The following is a 22,028-nucleotide window of genomic DNA, read 5'->3' as shown; positions in this document are numbered from 1 at the left end:
TTACAGTCAGCCAGAGAGAATGAAAGGTACACGTCCCTATGTTTACCTACTAATCCAGGACAAAAATGGATTCAGTAACACTCAGGAGACAAACCATTTTGATAAAAGGTGGGCACATACCCTCAACCAATTATATAAATGCCTCCACAGCCCACTCTTCTAACTAAACACGTTAAATCAGTTCATGTTCATCCAGTTTATTCATCCCATCCTCTATTCTTGTCAGACAGTGGGAAAATAATAAATATGTAGTGTGTGCAGTCACTAAAAATGAGATGTAGAACTGAGTAACATCAGCATGTTAAGCAACCAGCAGGCTAAGTCACCCAAAATCCACCTGTAAGCACATATTAGAAAAGTATTGAAATGGTAATCAGGGCCATTCCTTGTAGATAGTTAGCAAAGCCATGTTAAATGACTGGAGTTCTTGAAATATAAGCCTGTATTTTCAGAGAATTAGAAGTAGATACTAATTGTATTTGTCTCTGTTAAACTTCTAATAAGATACAGGTAAACAATGTGATCTAATTAATTTGTAGGTGCTAAACTTCAGTTCCTGGCTGTTATGTTTCATTAAAATATTCTTTTAATTCAAAGATCAAAAGGGGATGTTAACATTTAGATTAAACTTGTGGTGTAATAATATCATTGTTTTTATTTCTCTTTGAAGTTTGTAGTAAACTACCTATGAGCCATTTGAATGGTTGTCTTATGCTAATGAAGGCAACTAGTTACTGGTGTGTGACTAAGAATAGAGATTTACTTCAAAGCCATTCTTCATCCAGAGAATACCTGCTGTGATCACTTGCTGCCAAGAGCTTTAACAGTTGAGCTTCAACTATAAAAGAACTTTGGGACCTGATCCTTACTAAGGAAGAACCTCAACGTTAAGAACACCAGAATTACAAGCTGACCAGTCAATCAGACACCTCATTTGGAACTGGAAATATGCAATCAGGCAGCAGCAGAGACACACACAAAAAAGCAAATACAGTACAGTACTGTTTAAACATAAACTACTAAAAATATAAAGGGAAAGTTTTTTTAAAAAAAGATTTGACAAGGTAAGGAAATATTTTCTGTGCTTGTTTCATTTAAATTAAGATGGTTAAAAGCAGCATTTTTCTTCTGCATAGTAAGGTTTCAAAGCTGTGTTAAGTCAATGATCAGTTGTAAACTTTTGAAATAACAGCCATGTTTGTTCAGAGTTACGAACAACCTCCATTCCTGGGGTATTCGTAACTCTGAGGTTCTCAGATCTGCTTAAACTTTGTCAAGAAAAGTTCAAGTCTCTAGACTGTCTCCAGGTGTACCCTGGATTATCCCTGCAAATTCTCATGGAAGAATCTGAACAAACTCTACACATGGACTGCCTATTGGACTATCACCTATTGAACTGATTCCGAAAGGACTTTTACAAATCAGCAGTCTCACCATCTCTACTATGAAATTGATATAAGAACTTTACTCAGATCTGTATGTATAATGATCTTTAACCAGAGTAACTCTTTTCTTTTTTAATAAATCTTAGATTTAGTTAATAAGAATTGGCTGTGAGCATATATTTGAGTAAGGTCTGAAATATTCATTGACCTGGTGAATAATGTGTCCAATCTCTTGAGATTGGTAGAACTTTATATATGGTGAATAAGATTTTAAATAACCCTCACTATATAGACCTGGCTGTCTGGGTGGGAGCCAAACGCTGGATTGCTAACCAGTAAGGTATTACAGAAGCGGTTTTGTTACTGACATGGTGAATCTAATTATAAGAGTAAATCACCAGTTTGGGGGATCATCTGACCTATTCTTTGCAGTTTGCCCTGATTGAGCAGTCTCTCTGGCCCCTCCAGCGACCACGGTCACATGGGGATACTGCAGTCCAAAGTCTCAACCTCTCCCCTAATTACAGCTTTTCATAATGAATATAAGGGGTCACAAGATGGATGCTTGTTGAACCCCAGATGTAAGGGCCTTTGCCCAGCACTGCTGGAAACTCTTGGAAAAGAAAGTGAACCCATTTAACAGCTACTCCATCCATTATTGTTTTCTTTCTGGTGTGGGCCCCAGCTCTTCCCTCTACACTCAGTGGTGACCCTTGATATGTTCATTGTTGGGTGCCTATTTTGTTCCTGTTAATTTGCTCTATTAAAATTAGAGAACAGAATGGGGAGAAGGGTGAGGTGGAGGACACTCTTTAAGATTAACCAAAAGAAATGAGTTTGAACAGCAATTTGAAGAGTGAGACTGAATGCCACACTGGCACATGGATCAATAAAAGTTTTATTTGCTTGTGCTTGTATGTTATTTGATAGAGAAACAGAAGTTGCTGTTGACTGAATTCCCTATCATTAAAAATCTGCTGTTAATCATCTTTGTCCTTAGTCTGTAGTTACAGGTAGAGATGATTTGGGACCATATTTGGCACTGAGGCCATACTGTGGGCATCCCAGTACTGGATCATCTAGTCCATCCCCCAGCCAGGGCAGCACTGTTCCTGCAGTTTATGTATTTTATAACCTTCGGGGGAAAGATTTTTTATTTTCTTAAAATTAAACCAGAAAATTAACACACCCAGATTCAAACAACATTTTAGGTTGACACCAACACAGCAAAGTAAGGGAATGCAAAGTTTAGGCCTAACATTTCATTCTTAATTGTGAATTCTCTAGGATGGAATACAACTAATAATACTTACCATTTACTGTACATAGTGCTTTTCATCTTCAAAGCGCTTTACAAACATTTTACTCTTAATCTGGGAAAAGTATGATTTAAGGCCAACTTTTGATAGTTTGTGTGACAACGTTAATGTCATTTAAATTGAGTCTGTTTGTATTTAATAGGATAGAACTAAAGTACTTTAGTTTAAACGCTATTGTTCCATTAAAAGCCAATTACAGAAATTCAGCTTTCCTGGAATTTATAGCATACAGCTTTTCATTTTAGAAAGATCTATCTAAATACTTCATCCGAATTTAGTCTTTATAATTATGACTAATTGCATAACAGTCTTTTCAAACTACTGCATAATCTAGCCCTGATTTGGAAATAAAATCTTTGCAGTGTGCTTGCATACATCTCTATTTCTATGTTGGTAGTACTGCCTTTGTACAGCAGATAGCGCTCAAGATGTTTCCATTTATTAGAGGGAAGAGAGATTGTGTTGTTGCTACTATGCTTAGTTTACCATCGGACAAATGCATTCCAATGTAGCTCAGCACAGAATAGGATGGTGTGTAGATGTCGCTGCCTTGATAGAAATGGGCACTCTCTCATTAATACATTAGCCGATTAAATAATTGTTTAACTTATATGTGGATAAATATAATTTCTTTTAATTGAAATTAACATACGTAGTCCCCAAACAAATATGTTTGTAGAAGGCACCATTTGTTTTTAACTCAGGATACGGAAGTAGCATTTAGATTCAAATTCTATTAGGTAAGTGTAAATCCATATGTCATTGAAATTGATTATTCTCTATTTAAAAAAAAAAAGTAAAAATGCAGCACTAAGCAAATCTGCTAAAAAGGACATAAGTGGGGCAAACTTTCAAAATATTAAATATTATAAAAATATCTGCACCTGTGCAGATTGAATTTTAGTGGATGATCTCAATGAGCATGTGTGTTTGTTCAAGGTATTTTCTGTATCTTCAGAGTGTGATGAAAATGAACTCATTTTAGAGTTTGCCTAGTTGAATTTTGTTTATTGTTATGGACCAAGTGTAATTTTTCAGACCCAAATGAATACCTGAGATTTAAGACTATATCCCATGCACAGAATACAATTCCATATATAACACATACAGAAGAGGAACCTCAGTGGGAAACTAATGGATACAACTACATTATTGCAATCATCTGGTAAAATTGTGCCCGTTTTTCTGGATAGTTAAAGGATTTTTAAACATTTTTTTACTAGTGAGGCTTTGAGAAGTTTAAAATGAAATTGGAACACAGAGTTAGTAATGAGATGAGACATGGCAAGAGAAAACTACGGGGAAACTAATCTGCAAATGACAGGCATGGTTTTGAAAAATGAAACAACTGCTGCTATCCCAATTTCAGCCTGGTGGTAGAGAGGTTGCATATCACCTCACATGCAAATTACAGATTAGAAAGATGTGGCACTGCCAAGCTCGAAACAGTCACATCAATTAAAAATAAAAGCACTACCACTTCACTTCCACAGAAAGCAGTAGGTGTGTGTGTTCAACGCAGCTATCTGCTCTATGAGCACACTGGAACTTCAGCTGAACAGTTTGCCTCATGAACACACCATGTTTTCAAAACTTTACTTCTCCTTTTTCAGGGTTTAACTAATCATCTGGCACTTAGGGGAAGGAGGGCAGAGAGTGAAAAGCATCAAGCTTCTTATCCTTTTCTCAAAAATTGGTCCAGGTGTGTGTGTTTGTTTTTTGTTGGGTTTTTTTTTAGCCACTAAAAGAAAATCATTTCATCCTGGTTTGTTTTGCTTGGACTCGCCCCCCCAACCCCTTCCCTGCATCTTTTCAAACATGTGTATCAACTGACTTGCCATGCCTGTATCTTATTACCTATGTGCTAGATTCTACTCTCTTCTGTAACATGAGCAATAACACTCTTTTTCCTGAATGTGAAAACAATCTGCTCTGAACTAAGAACTTTCCCTCCCCTTGTAGACACTGTTCTAGCTCAGACGGGTGAGTTAATTAATAGGGTTTGTGTGCTCTGATCCCCTGGAGAAGTTGTAAGTGTCTCCAGAGTTATGGTGATGATGGACCCTGGCTTTGATGAAACAGCTGGTGCAGCCACCTGCATTCATGTCTCCGGGAAGAATCAATGGCCCTTGCTAAGGTATGTAACATGGAAAAGTGCATTTTATAAAGGATAGTCAGTCTTTCTGGCAACATTCTGGAGTCACACGGGAAGAAAGTGAAATCTCATTGTGTTGAACCCTAAATAGTTTCCTATAACTAGCTCTAAATGCCTAAACGCTGTAACATAAACTGACTTTTGCAAGTCCTGTAGCTGGGTAGCCCTGCTTCTGCCAAGCATTATTCTCCTATAGGACAACGCTGAAAACAAAACACACACTTTCCCATACCCTCTCCAGCACTGTATCTGAGCTGCAAATAGAGATTTATAAGGGAACTATAAATGGGGCACTATAAATACAGCGGGCTTTCCTAAAAATCAGGATAAAATGGGTAAATTAAGCCAAACCATCCTCCCTTTCCTTTTAGAGGGGAAAGCAGTGAGAACATGGAGATTGTGGGGGCGGCAGGGGTTAAATAGTTGATCATTTTAAATACTTTTCTTTAACCAGGGGGCCAAAGGAGATGGAAATGATGTTCAAGGTGATCCCCAGTGTGTCCTGTCCGGAGGTGAAAAATGCAAACTTGCTTTACTTGGTCAGCCCTGAGCCTGCAGCGGAGCCGTGCGCACCGGGCACGGACTAACGGTTAGCAATAAGGACAGTCCTGCTACCGCCAATCCTTAACCCGCCCTATGAATCCCCCCTTCCTCATAGCGCAGAACGGGACATTTCTGCCCCCCGGGTTAGAGCAGCCCCACTTCCAGCGAGCTGCCTTTCTCCCCTTCCCAGCTGGTGGCTGGCGGGGGGGGGGCTCCCGGGACACCGGCGCAGGAGCACCCGCGCTGGGGGGAGCGGCGGGGGGGTTTGGTCCAGACCCCCGTGGCCCGCGCACGTGATTACAACCCCCCCCCCGCGGGCCTGGAGAGAGTCCCCAGGCTGCGCCCGACGCCCGCCCCCCTCAGCGTTACACCCCGGGACCGCGGACTCGAAGCTCCTGCCTCAGTCAGAGCGATGCCGCCCGACGTGCCCCCGGGGACAGGCCGCTTACCCCGGCCGCGGCTCCCCCTCCTGGCTCAGCCGCCTCAGCGCCTCCCCGGCCGTGGCGCCCCTGCCCGTCCTGTTTGCCCTGCGGGGCCCACCCCGAGCGCCGCTCCCCCGGGCACGCCCCGGCCCCGCCACCGCACTTCCCCCCCTCAAGCGCGCCTGACTCCTCCGCCGCCCCCCCAGACCGCGGCTCCTCACTGCCACGCCACCCCCAACTCCCCGGCGGGACCCCGCGCTCCCAAGCTCCTCCCCGCCCGGCCTCGCGCAGCCCGCGAGCGGGGCGGGCAGCTGGAGAGCCGGCTGGCGTGCGCAGCGGGGATGCGGCCGCTGCGGCGGCGGCTGCTCGGCCCCCGGGGGGGTGGGGGGAGGTGACGGCCCCCCTGGATCTCAGGTCCGGTCCTGCAGCGGCACGGCAGGGCTCTGCCGTGGCCAGTTCAGGTCGCCCCGCTGCCTGAGGAGCGGAGCGCTGCGCTGAGGATGTGTTGGGGGTTTGATTCTCCCGGTTTGCGTTTTGCTTAAGGTGATCACAGTGGTATGTCCCTGTACTCAGTCCTGCCCCCCAAAGTGGAGATGTGCAAGATCCAAGTAAGGGAAATCATCTCCTAGACTCCAAGCCAGAATGATGTACCTGCAGCCCCTGCCTCTTCTTGTGGTACAGAGCTTCCTTCAGCTTGTAAGTCTGCTTCTTTTTTTTTAAATAAATCTTTATGCTAGGAGTAACTGCAGAGCCCTTGGAAAGCTATAGCCAAGGCGCTTCTGAAAGGCGTTTGCATCTATCTCTGTGTCAAAGCAGCAGGCATTCCTTTGCAGGTTGTTATGTAGGCTAGAAATACCTGAAACCAGAATCTTTGCAGAGGGTTTATTTAATTATCCAGGATGAGTTTAGTTTTTTGTAACCAGTTTCAGATTTCCAAAGTAATGGAGCACATGCCCCTTCATCAAACATTTGTGCTCGGTGGTGATTATGCTGGATTGTGGTGCCTTTTTACTGGGAGCATGGCATTTAACACTCTTTTTTCTGCCTGCTTGTTTCGTGCAACTTTAAGAGCAACTAAATACGAGTTCTTAACACACAATCTGTATGTTCTCTCCCATTAAACTGCTGTCATGTTACTTGGGAAAGGTAATGATTGTTGTCTACCTGCCTACTGTCTTTTGGAGATAAAATAGGGAGTAGACTTTAATCCAATAAAGGCAGCCACAACTTGCAGCAAAGCAACTGATTGTTACAGACCCATAAATTAAGATTGTCTTTTAAGAGTGCCATAGTTTTCTCTGTATTTTTTGTAATATTTTTCAGTAAGTTTAATTGAGATTTCAGATTTCTAAGGCCTGTATTTTAAATAATGCTCTCTAACAATAGAAGCTGTAACTGCCTGTAGGACATATCTGTGACTGTGGACATGTTGAATATCCTGAGCTACGCGATGCTTCAGAGTACCACAATTCCACTTCTGAACCTTACTCTAGATCCACAGTTAGCATTGCGCAGTACCAATTTAGTTAACTATTTTAAAGAAGTGAATGACAAACACTGGCTTAAAATTATTATCCTTATGAACTTTTCTGTTTTCCTAACTGCATATTAAACAGTTATTGTAGAGTTTATGATTCTTTGTTGGACTCCACACAAGGATTTCTCTCCCTTTGGATTCGATACAGGAACATGTGCCTGTGTAGTACTGTTTAATTATACGTTAAATGCAAAAGAATTTGAGTGACTGAAGTAGTAGGTTTCGGCAATATAGATTTAAAAAGCTGGAGCTACAAAATGAAATTAAAATGAGATGTTTATTTGAAATAGGTGTGTAAAGAGTGTAATCGCTAGCACACCTCTTTTAATGAGAATATAAAATTCTGGTTCTTGGGATATTAGTGAAAAATAAACTGAATTTGGGGGGGGTGGGGGGAATAAAGAACCTTAAAATGAGTTTGCCAGCCTTACCTGAAAGCAAAGAAAACGTTGTAATTTTATTTCAAAATGCCTTTTTCCAGGAGTATGTTAATTATGTGAGCAGTTATCTCTGATTTATGCTGCAAAAGTTCTGCCTCTTTTCCTAGCTGTCTTGTATCTGAAAGTTTGTCACCATAGTCAATAGGGAATGTGTAATAACCCTTGAAAGGATTATTAAACACCCTCCTTAAGAACTGGATTCTAATATTAAAGCATGAGTTGATTGATTAGTTTTTGAGGAAGCTTATGTAAAATTCTAATCCGTTTTTGGATTGTGCTTGTCTTGTAATGTTTTTTGCTTCAGCACTTTATCATGGCAATGAAGTATGGAGCTGCAGTCTTGCGATAAGGCACACATTTCTTTCACACTGCTATCCTTTTGGACAATAAAAGGCTGTTTACATTCTTCACATTCTTACAACACGGTTTCTAGCTAACCAACACACAGGGGTTAGGGATGTGAATGGAAAGCAGTAAATGGATTACAAAGTTGCTGAGGAGGAGAGAACTAAATGGAAACGCTTTTTCTTTTTCTTTTTTACTACCAGATATCAAAGGGACTGATTAAAACTTGTCCCAACAGGCATCAGTTGTGTTCCACATTTTTTATGGATGATGATGTGAACTTACTTGCTGTGGTCTTTAAAACTGTTTAGTGTGAACGCTGATCACTTTGAAGAACCAAAATATGTTTTCTTTGATGCTACAAAAATCACATGCAGTCAATACCTGTTCTCAGATGATACAAGCTGTATAACTCTCAGAGGGGGAGTCGTGATTATTCTGCCTTTTCACTATTTACATCACAAACAATTAAAGCTTTGGAGGCACTTAGTCCTGCAATGCTTATCATGAATTTAATCAAAAATAATTTGAAACAAAGCAACAGTGTCTTAGATTGTAGGGGTAGCTTTGGGGTACCAAGTAATGCTAATATTTAAAAAGTTGTGTTTATACTTTTGTGGTGTACTGGATTATATCAGGACATTTATTTATCATTTGCCTTCTGTTAACTAAAGTTAAGCTATAGTTTTATTGTTATTTTGTTCTAAACAGAGAATACTAAATTGAATTTTGAACACTTGGTACCTATGGTGGTATATAGATTAGATTTTTCAAATGAATAATTTCTTCTTGGAATCTAATTAGTAGAATTTTAGCAAGCTGATATTAGTGATATTTAAATATCAATTCTTGTCTTATCTTTTTAAACCATCAAAAGTAAACATAGAAAATCTTAATATACTACAAGGGGTTCCGCATTTCAGCCAATTAAGAGAAAATTACCATTTTTAGAGTTGTGATAGAGCAAAATGCTTGTAACCCAGCAAACTTTGTATAATCAACACGCCTTCATCTCAAAATTTCTTACAGGAATTGGGATGATGATTTTTTTAGGTTAATTTCTTCTTAAGTATATAATATTCATGTTTAATGAGAAAAGGTGCTAAAATGCAAAAAATAAATACATCAGTGAGTGAGCCATATTTCTTAAGGCATTTAGAACTAAAAATAAAAAATACACTTTATCCAGTTTCAGTTCAAAATCAGTATATGCTTTTCAAATACAAATGAAAGTCTGTATAGACATACACACTTTTTTACACTACTTTATATATTCAAGTATATTATACGATGAGAGTGCATGCCATTATATCAGATTACAGAGGTGTGCTAACTCACTTTTCTAGGAGTATCTTCAATTTATAAATCAGTTTACTCCATACATCCCTAGTCAGTATACGTCAGAATGATAATTTGTGCACAGTCAATACTGATCTGGGCAGTTATTGGCTAAATGGCAACAAGACAAAATAAAAAGCTGCTACAATATTATAACCAGTAGTTACAATTGCTTTACATTTAATATTAATTAAGATGTTCAGTTGTCATTTAATTACTCAGTGTTGCATTAGTAATTATATTTTATGAATAATGGAATCACCCCCATTAGCAGTGGAAAAGAACTAAAGTACTAGGGTCATCTACTACATCCTCTATCAATACTGGATTATTTTCTTCAGTACATTTGCCAGTGTTTTGTCAAATCTAATATTAAGAGTCTGAAGAGTTAGGGCTTCCTCCGCTCTCCTTGGGAGATTATTCCCCATTCTAATAAATCTTACTGTTAGCAAGTTTTCCTGATATTTAGCCTGCTTTTTTCTTAACTTCATTGTATTTCCCCTATTTATATTTTGCTGATGAAAAATGTCATGTTATTTACATAGGTCCCTAATTTAAAATGTGGGGAACTACTTAAACAAATAAACAAAAACAAACAATGCACCTTCACTTTCTTAATTCCAGGTAATATCAATGGTCATGTATTTTTGCATTTGATTCATGGGTGCAAGTCTGATTTTCCTTTAGCTCTGTAAGAATGGGCCAGTAGTTCTTTATCTCAGTGTTTTACATTTATAGACAAATGCTAGTGCAGTGCATTGTAATGGTTCTGTAACAGGGTAGTTTAACTGCTTGTTTGTTCTTCAAATTCTACTTCCTGAAGCTTTGCAGCATAAGATTTGAAATATATATATATATATATATATATATATAGCAGCACTTTCTAGTGCCTATAGTTCAAGTTATGTCAGCATTCTCATGAAACTCAATTCTAACTTAGCTATAAACTTCCTCACTTGGCAAAGAGTTGTCAAACATGCTGTTCATCTAAGAGCCACTTGTTTTATAAATACTTCTTAAAAGCAGATGAATTATTTTTAAGTTGCTTGTGATTGTGTGTGTGTGCGTGCACATGCAATGGAGAAGTTTATTTAAGAACTTTTCTCTCAGTAAGACTGGTTAATGTAGCTTTGGTTTAAGGGAAAATCAGTAAGAAATTAGTCCATTTGTGTTTAATTTTTTTAAAATAGCTGAAATAGTTACCTTTATTAAAAATTAGATTTGACAAACAATCCAAAATTCTCAGACATAGTCTTTGTTAAAACAGACTTAAATCATTGATAAGAAGGTACAACTCTAAGGGGAAAAGAACCTTACTGGAACACTGTAATATTAGAAGAAACACAAACATCTTGAAAGTTGGCATATCAACATATATCAAAGTTTGCAATTAATAGAAGTCTGTGTTGAAAAGTCTGAAATGCAGTGCTAAGGTCCCCTCAAACCTGAATTGTGCTCCTTATCCCTGCTAACCTGGGCCCCCTCTATGTAAGGATAATTTTGCCTGAAATAATTACAACTGGTTGACATGGCAAATCCTGTATATTTTGCATTTCAGATAGAAAACCAAGACTCTCCAGTCGCCTTAAATCCTTTGGGTGAAATCCTGTTCTTATTGAATTCAGTAGGAGTTGTGCTGTTGACTTTAGTAGAGCCAAGATTTCACCTTGTTTATTTTGGTGTTTTGCTTGACACTGCAGAAAATGTAAAACCAAATCTGCCTTGGCTTAATACAGCAGAGTATAGATAGTTTAAGGAGGATGGAAAGAGACTGAAGTTTAAAACAGACCAACTGTTGTGGGTAGTAGGATTAACAAAGTTGTGAAATTTCCATTGCATGACATGAAAGATGTATATTAAGAAGGTGGAATGAGAATTATATTTCAGTTTGTATTAATGAAATATAATGGTGATACTTTGCACCTTCCACATAAGGATCTAAACATGATTTTCAAACATCGGTTGATCTAGTCCTGTGCGGTAGGTAAATATTAGTCACATTTTACATGTAGCATAACTGAGGTATAGAGAAGTTAAGGATTTTGTTAAAAAAAAAATCACACAGCAAGACAGTGTAGAAAACTGACACCTGGGTCTCCTGATGGTGATGCCCAGGCCTAATGTACTAGATCACAACACGTCTCCCATCTTCCCAAGCAAGTCACTCAACCTCTGCATCTCAGTTTCCCAATCTGTAGAATGGGGATGATAATGTTTGCCTCACAGCCCCTGCTGAAATACACAATAAATATGTGCAATAATTTTTGCTAATTACTAGTAGCCTAATTTAACAGATGGGAAAAATGGAGATAGAGAGACGATAATAGAGACAAGATCCCATTTTTAGAAGTGACTACGGTTATGTCTACAATACAGTAAAAGACCTGCGGCTGGCCCAGGTCAGTTGACTCAGGCTTGCGGGGCTCGGGTTAGAGGGCTATAAAATTGTAGCATAGATGTTTGGGCTTGGGCTGGAGCCTGAATGTCTACACTACAATTTTATAGCCTCTCAGCCTGAGACCCACTAGCCTGAGTCAACTGACCTGGACCAGCTCTGGCTGTGCCGTGAGTCTTTTATCGCAGTGTAGATGTACCCGTAGGCACTTAGGAACCTAAGTCTTGTTGAAAGTAAATGGGACCTACGACTTAGGGCAAGATTTTTAAATGTATTTTGCTACCTAGAGATATAGCCAGAGAGATTTTATGAAGCACTTAAATAGGTGCCTAACCTACCTAGATGCTTAAAGCTCTGTAGGCACCTGTCTGTATCTTTAGGCACCAAAATACCTTTGAAATCTGTCCCTAAGCAGCTAGGTCCCATTGACTTTCTCCTAAGTCACTTAGGTGCTCTTGAAAATTTTACTCTAAATGCTTGGCAGGGGTTTGGCAGCAGGAGATGCTGTGGTCTAGTGGCTTGGACGTGGGTCTAGAACTCATGAGATCCAGGCACTATTTCTGGTAACATTTATTCACGCATCATGATCCCCTTAGACATAATAGGAAGTTGGTGCATACAGATTTTAAAATTGTGTCTAAATACTCATATATACTGAACACCAAGCCATAAAGGCTCCAGATAAGTCAGTATCTCTACTAGTTGACCAACAAGCTTTTTAAAAGGTTTTTATTGTTATTTTTATCAATATTACATGCTGACAAGATAAACTTTTATGGCTCCCGTTCAGCTATCTCAGTCCATCAGATCAATAATACACATTTTTAAACAATTCCTTGTGTGTATGTATTTACAGCATAGATCTTAACATCTCAAGAATCATTAGGATATAGAGGGTCATTAAACTAACATTTTACATTTTCTTAAATATATTTTCACAGACCATTTTTTAAAAAAAGTCTTAAATTTGTATTTACACACTAGATGGGACCATTAAAGTCAATTTCACCAATTCATTCTTGTGAGAAGCATTGCCCTTTTCTTTTTTGCCAATCTAAGCTTCTTGATTTTAAGTATTGGTAAAAGTAAAGGCACTTTTACTGAACAGATACGGGGCTGGCTTCTTCCAGGTGCACGGGATGTATTTTCACGTATCTTTTTATTTCTGTCTATCAAATTGCCATGTGGCCAAATTCTGCTACAGCGATGAGGTGTTTGCCTGGGAATTTCTAGTGGACCAATAAGTGGGAGATGTAAAAAAGAGGAGAAGGTTTGAAAGTTATCATCCCAACATGGCCAACATAAATCAACCATAGGTTTGACTTCAAACATCATATTCTCCTTCAACTCTTCTTCTCCTGAGTTCAAAGCCAAAGTGACCTATTTATGTTTTAGAATATTTCCCAAAATTCCTAAATTATGTCCTTTAGTTGTCTTTACATTTAATTTATTACTCTCTTGATTTCCAATGAAGTCTAGTAGCTTAAATTACTGTCGAGCATCTTTAGGAAATTTATAGAATCATGCAACTTAAAGAAAAAGACCTGTTAGGTTATCTAATCTATACCCCTGACAGCACCGGATTGCTTCCTATGGTATATTTTCTATCACGGTGTCTAGTCTAATTTTTAATAATTCATGCAACATAGCTTTCACCACTTTCATTAGAAACCTATCCCAGTTCCACAATTTAACGGATCATACCATTTGCAAGTTTTAGTCTACCTTTAGTCTACCTTTTAGATATTTAGTCTACCTTTTTCTAATTTCATCTCATTACTTGGTTCCACCCTGAATCATGCAAACAATTTCTCACCCTCTTTTGACCTTTATTCCAAGCACTATTGTTATTTATATTGTAGTAGCACCCAAAATGCGCTAGACTCTGTGCAGATGTAACCCTTCTGCCAGAGTCAGCAGCAACAACAGCCAGGTTCAGTATTTCGGAGTTTCTCAAAACAATGCAAAACAGAACCGGTTTGAGCACCCACCCAGTGATCTGGGAAAACTAACCACCACCTTTAACAGATCCTGGGTACCCAGGCCCACCGACAGCAATTCTGGGTCCCAGGGAAGAACAGTCAATAGGCCCCCACACATGCACAAGCCGCGCGGATGCGATCCGCCCGACATTTGGGCAGTGCTGCACCTGCGCTGGCTGGTGCCCAGCAAGCTGCTGGTTGCACTGCTGGGCGCACTCTTCCAGCATGGCCAGGGCTTCCACATGCCCGCCCAGTAGGGTTGCCAACTTTCTAATTACACAAACCCAAAGACCCTTGCCCCGCTCCCTACTCCACCGCTTCCCTGAGGCCACGCCCTGTCCTGCCTCTTCTCAGACACCCCGCCCCCTGCTCACTCATCCCCCATCCCTCTGTTGCTTGCTGTCCCCCACCTTCACTCACTTTCACCAGGCTGGGGCAGGGGGCTGGGGTGCGGGAGGGGTTGAGGGGTTCTGCTCTGGGAGGGAGTTTGGGTGCTGGAGGGGATGCAGTGTGCAGGCTCTGGGAGGGAGTTTGGGTGCAGTAGGGAGTTTGGGTGTGGGAAGGGGTGCGGGGTCGGGCTCTGGGCGGGAGTTTGGGTGCGGGCTCTAGGCTGGGGCAGAGGGTTGGGGTGCAGGAGGTGGTCAGGGGGTCAGTGCTTACGTCGGGCAGCTCCTGAAAGTGACCAGCACACACCTCTGGCAGCGGCTCCTAGGCAGAGGGCCCAGGGGGTCTCCGTGTGCCACTGCTCACAGGCGCCACCCCGCAGCTCCCACTGGCCACAGTTCCCAGCCAATGGGAGCTGTGGAGTCGGCGCTGGGGGCAGAGGTCCCCCCAGGGGCTGTAGGGCCGTTCCGGCCGCTTCCAGAAGCAGCGCGGAGTGAGTACGGGCAGGAAGCCTGCCTTAGCTCTGCTGTGCTGCCAGCGGCGGCCAGGAGGCCCAGGGCCCTTTTACATCGCCCGGGGCCCTTGGCAATTACCCCCTTTCCCCCCTCGGCGGACCTGTGGGTACCTCTAAGAGGCAATACTTTCCCCCTTGCAAGCACCAAGTCTGTGTATAACAAAAGAAAACTTTTAACAGGGAAAGGAAACCAAGCATTCATTTGTGAAAACAACACAACCATGATTCAAATGCATGTGACCACAAGCAAACACCCAACCCACAGTACATATGGGCAATGTCCTTTGCCTCATTTTCTCACCCTGCAGTGTGAAAGTCCAACAAATGAATGTCCCTTTAACATGTCACTCCCCTTTCCTTTCACTACACCCCATTGATAGTTGGTTGTCCTTAGTCAGCAAAGACCCAGAGCTCAGAGGTGGGTTCACCTTCCACCCTGGAAGTGGTGGTGCAGGGATAGGGGGGGCGCTCAAGCAATGCCTCTGCTGCTGCTGAGCCACTCTGCGGTTGGCTTATTGCAGCTGCTAACTCTGCTGCTGGTTGCTTGCCGCTGCTCTTTGCTGCTCGCTACCGCTTCTGTGATGCCATGTGCTGAGGTTCCACCACTAAGGGCTTGGCTACACTTACATTTTATAGCGCTCTAACTTGCTGGCTCAGGGGTGTGAAAAATCACCCCTCTCCCCTGAGTGCAGCAAGTCAGAGCGCTTTAAAGCGCTAGTGTCAACAGGCTCCCAGCGCTCAGAGCTAATCCCCTCATGGAGGTGAATTACCAGGAACGCTGGGAGACCTCTCTCCCAGCGCTCGCGGGTGACCACACTCGCACTTCAAAGCGCTGCCACAGGAGCACTCCCGCGACAGCGCTTTGAAGTTTCCAGTGTAGCCATGCCCTCAGCCCAGCTCTCGGTGCTTTCACTGTGTAGCAGGGAACCTCGCTGCTAGCGTAGCCTCCACATTGCCTTTTTCTGCAACACTGTCCACACACAAGGTCAAAGGCTTAGCCCCTAGATCTGCTATCAGCGATTCAACTCTGATAATCACTGAACAGAAACATTGGACTCTCAGCTGAATCTAATCAGCTCTGTCTTTAAAAACTGGGAAGAAGAAGAGCAGGTCAGATGGTGTCTAGGACTGTTTAAGCAAAGTCTATAAAGGTGGACAGAAACAACTATCCCTATCTCCTGTCTCTTTAACTGGGCGTTGGCATCCCTACCTCTGCTTTGCAAGTGAGATTTCAGCTAGGGTGACCCCCCCTTCAGTCAAGACTACCAAGTAAAGTTTTGCTGTCCTTTACTCATGCAATAAGAATAATATTTCATTATCCCAGCATTAAATGCAAAAATGAATTGTAACCCAAAACCAGCCAGAGTTGATTACTTTGGCAAAGTAGCTCCATCTGCGGAGTACCTAGGCAGAGTAGGTGTGTCTATGCAAATACAGTCCACTTCTGAAGTCTTTTTCTCCCAGTTCATCACTAGATACCAGGGGAGAGCTCACTTAGACCCTGCTTACTCAGACATAATCATGTCCTGAAAGGCATGCCATCAAAGGCCCTGATCCTGCAAGGAGCTCTGTGTGGGTGGATATTCTGTGCCTATGTAGTCCATTGCAATAAACACAGAGCTTCTTGCAGGAGTGGGCCTAAAAAATCCAAAACAAATGAAGGGTGGAAGAGAGAGAGAGAACATTATGAAAGTGTTAGTCACAGATCCATAGTTAACAATGAATTGAGTTTTGCACATAAAGTAAGAGTTCAAGTACTTTTATGTACAAAGGTATCTATTGTTTATCCTTCCTAGAATTACAGCACTTTTGAGTATAGAATACAGTTTGAGAATTTACAAGTAATTAGTTAGATTTAGAATTAATTTTAAAAGGATCTTTCTGTTTCACCTCTACAAGCCCAGAACGGTAGCATACTATCTGTAGGAGGATGGAGCCACACTGCCCTGGAGGAGGCTGACTTCCTCACTATATCTGGATCTGTGGTGTTAGGGGAAGTTATCAAGGCCAGTGAACACTGTGCCACCCCCTCTTGACATATGTCCATTAACTTAATATGCTACTGTTTAACGCTATCTGTTTATAATCCAGTTTCTAGTTCATGTGATACTTTTCATATACTGTTTGAATTTACTTTTCTAGTAGAATTTGATAAGATGCTGAATCATTGGGTGTCCTAAAGCCAAGCTGTATTACAGCTACAGTGCATTCAAAACAACCCAATGTTTTGATGTCATATTTTGAAGACAAAAAAATGTCACGGATGAGAGTACATAGCAGTAATTTAGAGTAAAATACACTGTAGGGAGTTTGTAATTATTCCAGAATCAAGCACTAGAAACCCAGAAAGTTCAGAGTTATGGTTACACTTCAACAAAATTGAAACATTCTAAGCTATGGAAATGCACAGCGAAGGCACTCAAACAATCTTAAGTCTGCCTCTTAGTGACACCATGAAGAGAAAAATATGGAACAAAACAAACTAAGCGTCTTTAAATATCCATTTAATCTTATGTGGGACCACGGATACTAAAATGCCTTAATTATATGTTTATGCATAGCATCACGACAGGGCAGAGTTAAGGTTGTCTGAGTGCTTTAACCGTGCATTTCCAAACCCCAACATGTTCTACATTTTTTTAAAGTGTAACCTTAATTCTTAATATCCTGGCTTTCTAATGCTTGGTTTTGGGATAATTACAACAGTTCTGTAATGTATCTTACTCTAAATTACTGATATGTCCTCTCAATCCCCATCTTAATTTTTCCCTCTTGGAATGTCCTTGTTTTTTTAAGAAAACTCTTAAAAATTTCATACACAGACACTAAGTAAGAAACTCAAAGACAATGGTGCTCGTGATATTTCTGAGTTGAAGATGTGATGTAGCAACCTTAAAACTTTTTTTTTTAAGGGCAGATATTCCAGAACATCATTTCAGCTGCTTTGTGCTGCTCCGTACTGATGAATCTGGCCGCTAGTTTGCAATTTACGTAGAGGGTTACAGGGCTGTGCTATGGAGACTGGCACCATGTGAAAGGATGGGTAGGAGAAGCCCAGTTCATGAATTTCAATGTTTCTGCACTTTAAAATCAGCCCTTCTATTCCTGCCTCAGTTTCCCCAGCAATACTGCTACACTGCTCAGTAGAACCGAGGCAGCAAAACCATGGGGAGCATTTCAGCCACTTTGTATGTGGTCAAACTCAGCTTGTGGAGAGAGGCTATCCAGTGAACCCTTTTAGTGTGTGGATCCCAGGTACACTTGGATGTTGCTTTCATTTATTTGCCCAGTTGGTAATCAACTATAAGGATGCAGAAAACTTTCTGGCTTTGTTTTCTACACAAAGGGTTTTTTTTACAAAAACCTCTTAGTGAGGCTATCCCCTACTGAGGCAAAAGTCCAATTGGCTTAAATGTGGATTTTGTTTTGTTTTGCGGTTTTGTTTAGCACTCAGCCAAGCATTCCAAAAACTGTGGATGCCATAGAGATTGCACTGTTTGTGTATACAGTATTTTTTTCTTCTGACACCTTCTCCCTGTCAAGGTCTCCTTGCTGTAGCAATGAGCTCTGGTGTGTAAAATTCACATCAAGACCAAACAGTACAGCAAGCTGCGCTTCCACTGCAGTGCACATATTAGCATTTTGGGGGCAGAGAAAGTTGGGTTTTTTGCCTCTCAAAACCCAGCTTTAGTTACAGCAAAAATGGTACAACTACTGCTGACAGATTTTCCCACCAAGTTCCAAAAACAGTTAAATCCATTTTCATGTAATTCTTTCCCAATTTTTTTGTATTTTCCACTAGTTCAGCTGTGAAAACTGAATGCACAATTGAAAGTGCACAAATCAAAATCAGCTTAAAATAATATTCATACATTTTGATTGTGTGTAATTATTATAGCTTTCAAAAATAAAATCTGTTTCCCCCGTTAGGACAGGAAAGCAAATTCACCAGTGTGCATCCATCTCCCAGCCCATTCTATTTAAAATAAAATGTGTTAGAAAGGAACACCAGTAAATATATGGGGGAAAAGAAAAAAATTGACGTGTTTCATACTCAAATCCATTTTATTATACTAATTTCTTAAACCTTTTATGCAGATTTTCATGATGTGATATCCATTATAAGCAATGGAGAGCCTGAAATTGTTACGACTAGGGAATTTAAACCTGGTATCTTATTTAGGGATACTCTGGTGTTTTGGAAGGGGAGTGGCTCTGTTACTATATACTTGCTTATTTTACTCAAGACTCAATTTCTTGTTTTTAATCATCACAATGTTCTACGTTGTTAACCATCAGGAAAAGAGAGAGAGAAATTCTGATGTAACCCACATAATAATCATGAAGATCAAGAATACTAGCGTACTGTTAAATTCAGCCTTTGATAACATTTTAATGCAATTCTAAATGAATGTAATAGTTTAATTTTTTGGTGGAGTAAAAAGATTAATGTGGTGAAAGCTACATATATAATACTCACTATCTTAGTTTGGGTTTGATGGATTGGGTTGTCTTGTCCAGTTCAGACTCGCTACTAGATTTTTTAATTGGTGTTAATAAAGCTGATAACTGAGGAGACAACTTTAAATGGTATGTGAATTTTAAATATATAGTCCCCAGGGTGCAAACCAGTATCCGCTTTAATTAAACTCTCCTTTAATAATGGTTTAGATTTGGACCCAGACTTAACCAAAAAGTGGAATAGTCAGATCTGGGGTTTTGGTTCAGGCACATCTTCAACATAATATTCATTGGAAGAGGAATATAAGAACGTCTAATGGCATAACAAAGCACACACACGTAAATGGGCAAAATACCAAGCAATTTACTGTTGAACTATTCAATGAGTGGTTTCAGAGTAACAGCCGTGTTAGTCTGTATTCGCAAAAAGAAAAGGAGTACTTGTGGCACCTTAGAGACTAACCAATTTATTTGAGCATACTATTTTTCCACAGTATGCATCCGATGAAGTGAGCTGTAGCTCACGAAAGCTCATGCTCAAATAAATTGGTTAGTCTCTAAGGTGCCACAAGTACTCCTTTTCTTTTTATTCAATGAGTAGTTCTTTCAGTTGCGGAATAACATCCTCATACCACTGGTGCATGTTCTGCTCATAAGTCATTGAAATGCTAAGCCTGTCTTTTTATGTTCTCTCCTATATGCCCTGAGACATGAAAGCATGAATATTTTCATCAGTGAAAAATGTCTCCCATTTCCCATTGTGACATAGAGGATGTGGCCTGGCCAAAAAGATCTGGCTGCTGCTACTACTTTGGTGCCCTGGGCAACTGGGTGTAAAGTAGAGGCCACACTGATTTATGCTGGGGACACCTTTACCCCGAGCCTTGGGCTGTGCTGATGCTGACACAGTTCAGGATCTGGGCCAAGAGGTTTGTCATGTGCAAAACTTGTCTCTGAAGTGTATGGCGAATTCACTTAGGAGTGGATGGAGAGAGTGGTAGTGGTGACTTTTAATTACATTTTTATACCGTCAAAAGCTCTAGCGTAGGTGCAGTTACACTGTCAAAAGAATGCTTTTGTTGTTATGGCTTATTTTGTCCAGGAAACTGGTATAAGGTGTACTGGGAAAAAGCAGTCTTTTGCTGGTATAGTAGTATAGGCAGGCTTGTGAAGCAGGACCCAGGGAAGGAAGCGCTTGTAGATACTTTCCCTGAATGCAGACCTGCAAATCTGCCTGTGTGCAGGGCAGCAGCAGGGAGGGAGTCTGCAGCCCGGTTACCAGGGCTTTTCATGGGGACTGTCTGGGAATCAGGGTTCAGCATATCCCAGCACTTCCTTCCGTACATGCAATCCCATGGCAATGCAGCCCCCAGAGAGCACAGGGAGAGTTACTCTGCAACTCCCCCCGCCCCAGCCCCTTACCTTTTGCGTGGCCCCTGTCCACAGGCAGGTATGCAGGGCTGCAGCCCCAGCAGGAACTGCTAGGATGGTCTGAGCACTAGCTGCAGGCAGGTTTGCGCAGCTGCAGCTAGGATAGGCAGGTCCCAGCACTTCCTGCCCTGCCTGCAGGGATTGCTTGGCATGTCCCAGTGCTTCTCTCTGAGGCTGCAGCCCCACATACCTGCCTGCAGGTGGTGACCTTCTTCCAAAAATATTGCTAATAAGAAGCATGCTATTGCCAATATCCGAATCTCATTACCATTAAAGTCTTATGGGATTGGTTCCCAGCAAAATGTTGCTATTAAACAGAAGTTGTTAATATCTGGGTTTCTATTAAGTGGGCTCTACTATAGGCTGTGTCTACTCTGTGTGGGGGTTGCTGGTATAAATATACCAACATACCTTTTCTAATGTAAACTGGGCCCTAGTTACAGTCAGAAGAATGGAGGAATGATGTGGTGAATGCTTCCCTTTAATCTGTCCATGCTTTCGTAGTGAAACAAACCAACATTATACCTAACAATGATGATGGTGGATCTCTCCCATTTCCATCTCCGGGCCTTCTTCCACATTGACCTAGGGCTGGAATGCCCTTGCTATCTCAGTCTGGCACACCCGCACCATTCTTATCTTTCATATCCTTTCTTCAAGCAGGAGTCTTCTATGCAGCCTATTAGTCTTAATTCACCAATAGACATTGCTGCTGTTCTGCCCAACAAAACAAGACAAGACACTCTGCCACTGTTGTCTATTGTTTGTCTTCTTCAATTGTGAGTTCTTCAGGGCAAAGCTGTCTTCTACACCGTGCTCTGCATAGGGGCTGAGCCCACGGGCAGTGCTCAGGAAGTGATTAAACACAATAATACATAAAAATGGCCCATCTAAAAGACCAATAATACCAAGGATTATACACAAGCACCCTCAAACGCCCAAACTGTTTATCTCACAGCTTCAGCAATTTCTTAATCAAGAAGTGGCCCATCAGCTCCTGGGAGCTGCATTTCGTTGCAAATAATGACACCTCCGACAGCTGTCAATGTTATAAGTGTAAAATCAATTAAAAGTCTTTTTTTAGAGGTGCACTTGAAAGAGGCAATGTGTTCTGTTGATATTAGTCAGATATTATTTCAGATATCCCATTCCTGAAGGAAATAAAGTTAGACAAGTCTGTAAAATAATCCTACTAGCTGGTGCTTCAACCAGCTTCCTTACAAATCATCACTGCTAAAAAGATAAACTTCCCATATAGAGCTTGGATAAAGCTGTTTTTCTGGTGTCGCTGGTAGTAACCAGAAATTAGAACAATAAATGTGTATGAGAGATTCATTAGTTTGGTTAGAAACATCAAATTTTATACCTACCTGGAAT

General features: G+C 41.1%; 1 protein-coding gene across 1 annotated transcript in view; it reads left to right on the top strand.

The window, feature by feature from the left end:
- Positions 1-4,816: 4,816 nt before the first annotated feature.
- NXPH2 (neurexophilin 2) overlaps positions 4,817-22,028 on the top strand; it is a 57,404-nt gene continuing 40,192 nt past the window's right edge. Inside the window, exons 1-3 of the mRNA XM_074967289.1 lie at positions 4,817-4,841; positions 5,314-5,448; positions 6,368-6,520. Coding sequence (XP_074823390.1) covers positions 6,467-6,520 — 54 coding nt within the window. The 5' untranslated portion in view covers positions 4,817-4,841; positions 5,314-5,448; positions 6,368-6,466. The remainder of the gene's footprint in view (positions 4,842-5,313; positions 5,449-6,367; positions 6,521-22,028) is intronic.

This window comes from Natator depressus, chromosome 11 (genome assembly GCF_965152275.1).
Source record: "Natator depressus isolate rNatDep1 chromosome 11, rNatDep2.hap1, whole genome shotgun sequence".
NCBI classification, from domain to species: Eukaryota; Metazoa; Chordata; order Testudines; family Cheloniidae; genus Natator; species Natator depressus.
Note: the sequence above shows the minus strand (reverse complement) of the source record. Positions and strands in the feature narration are given on the sequence as shown.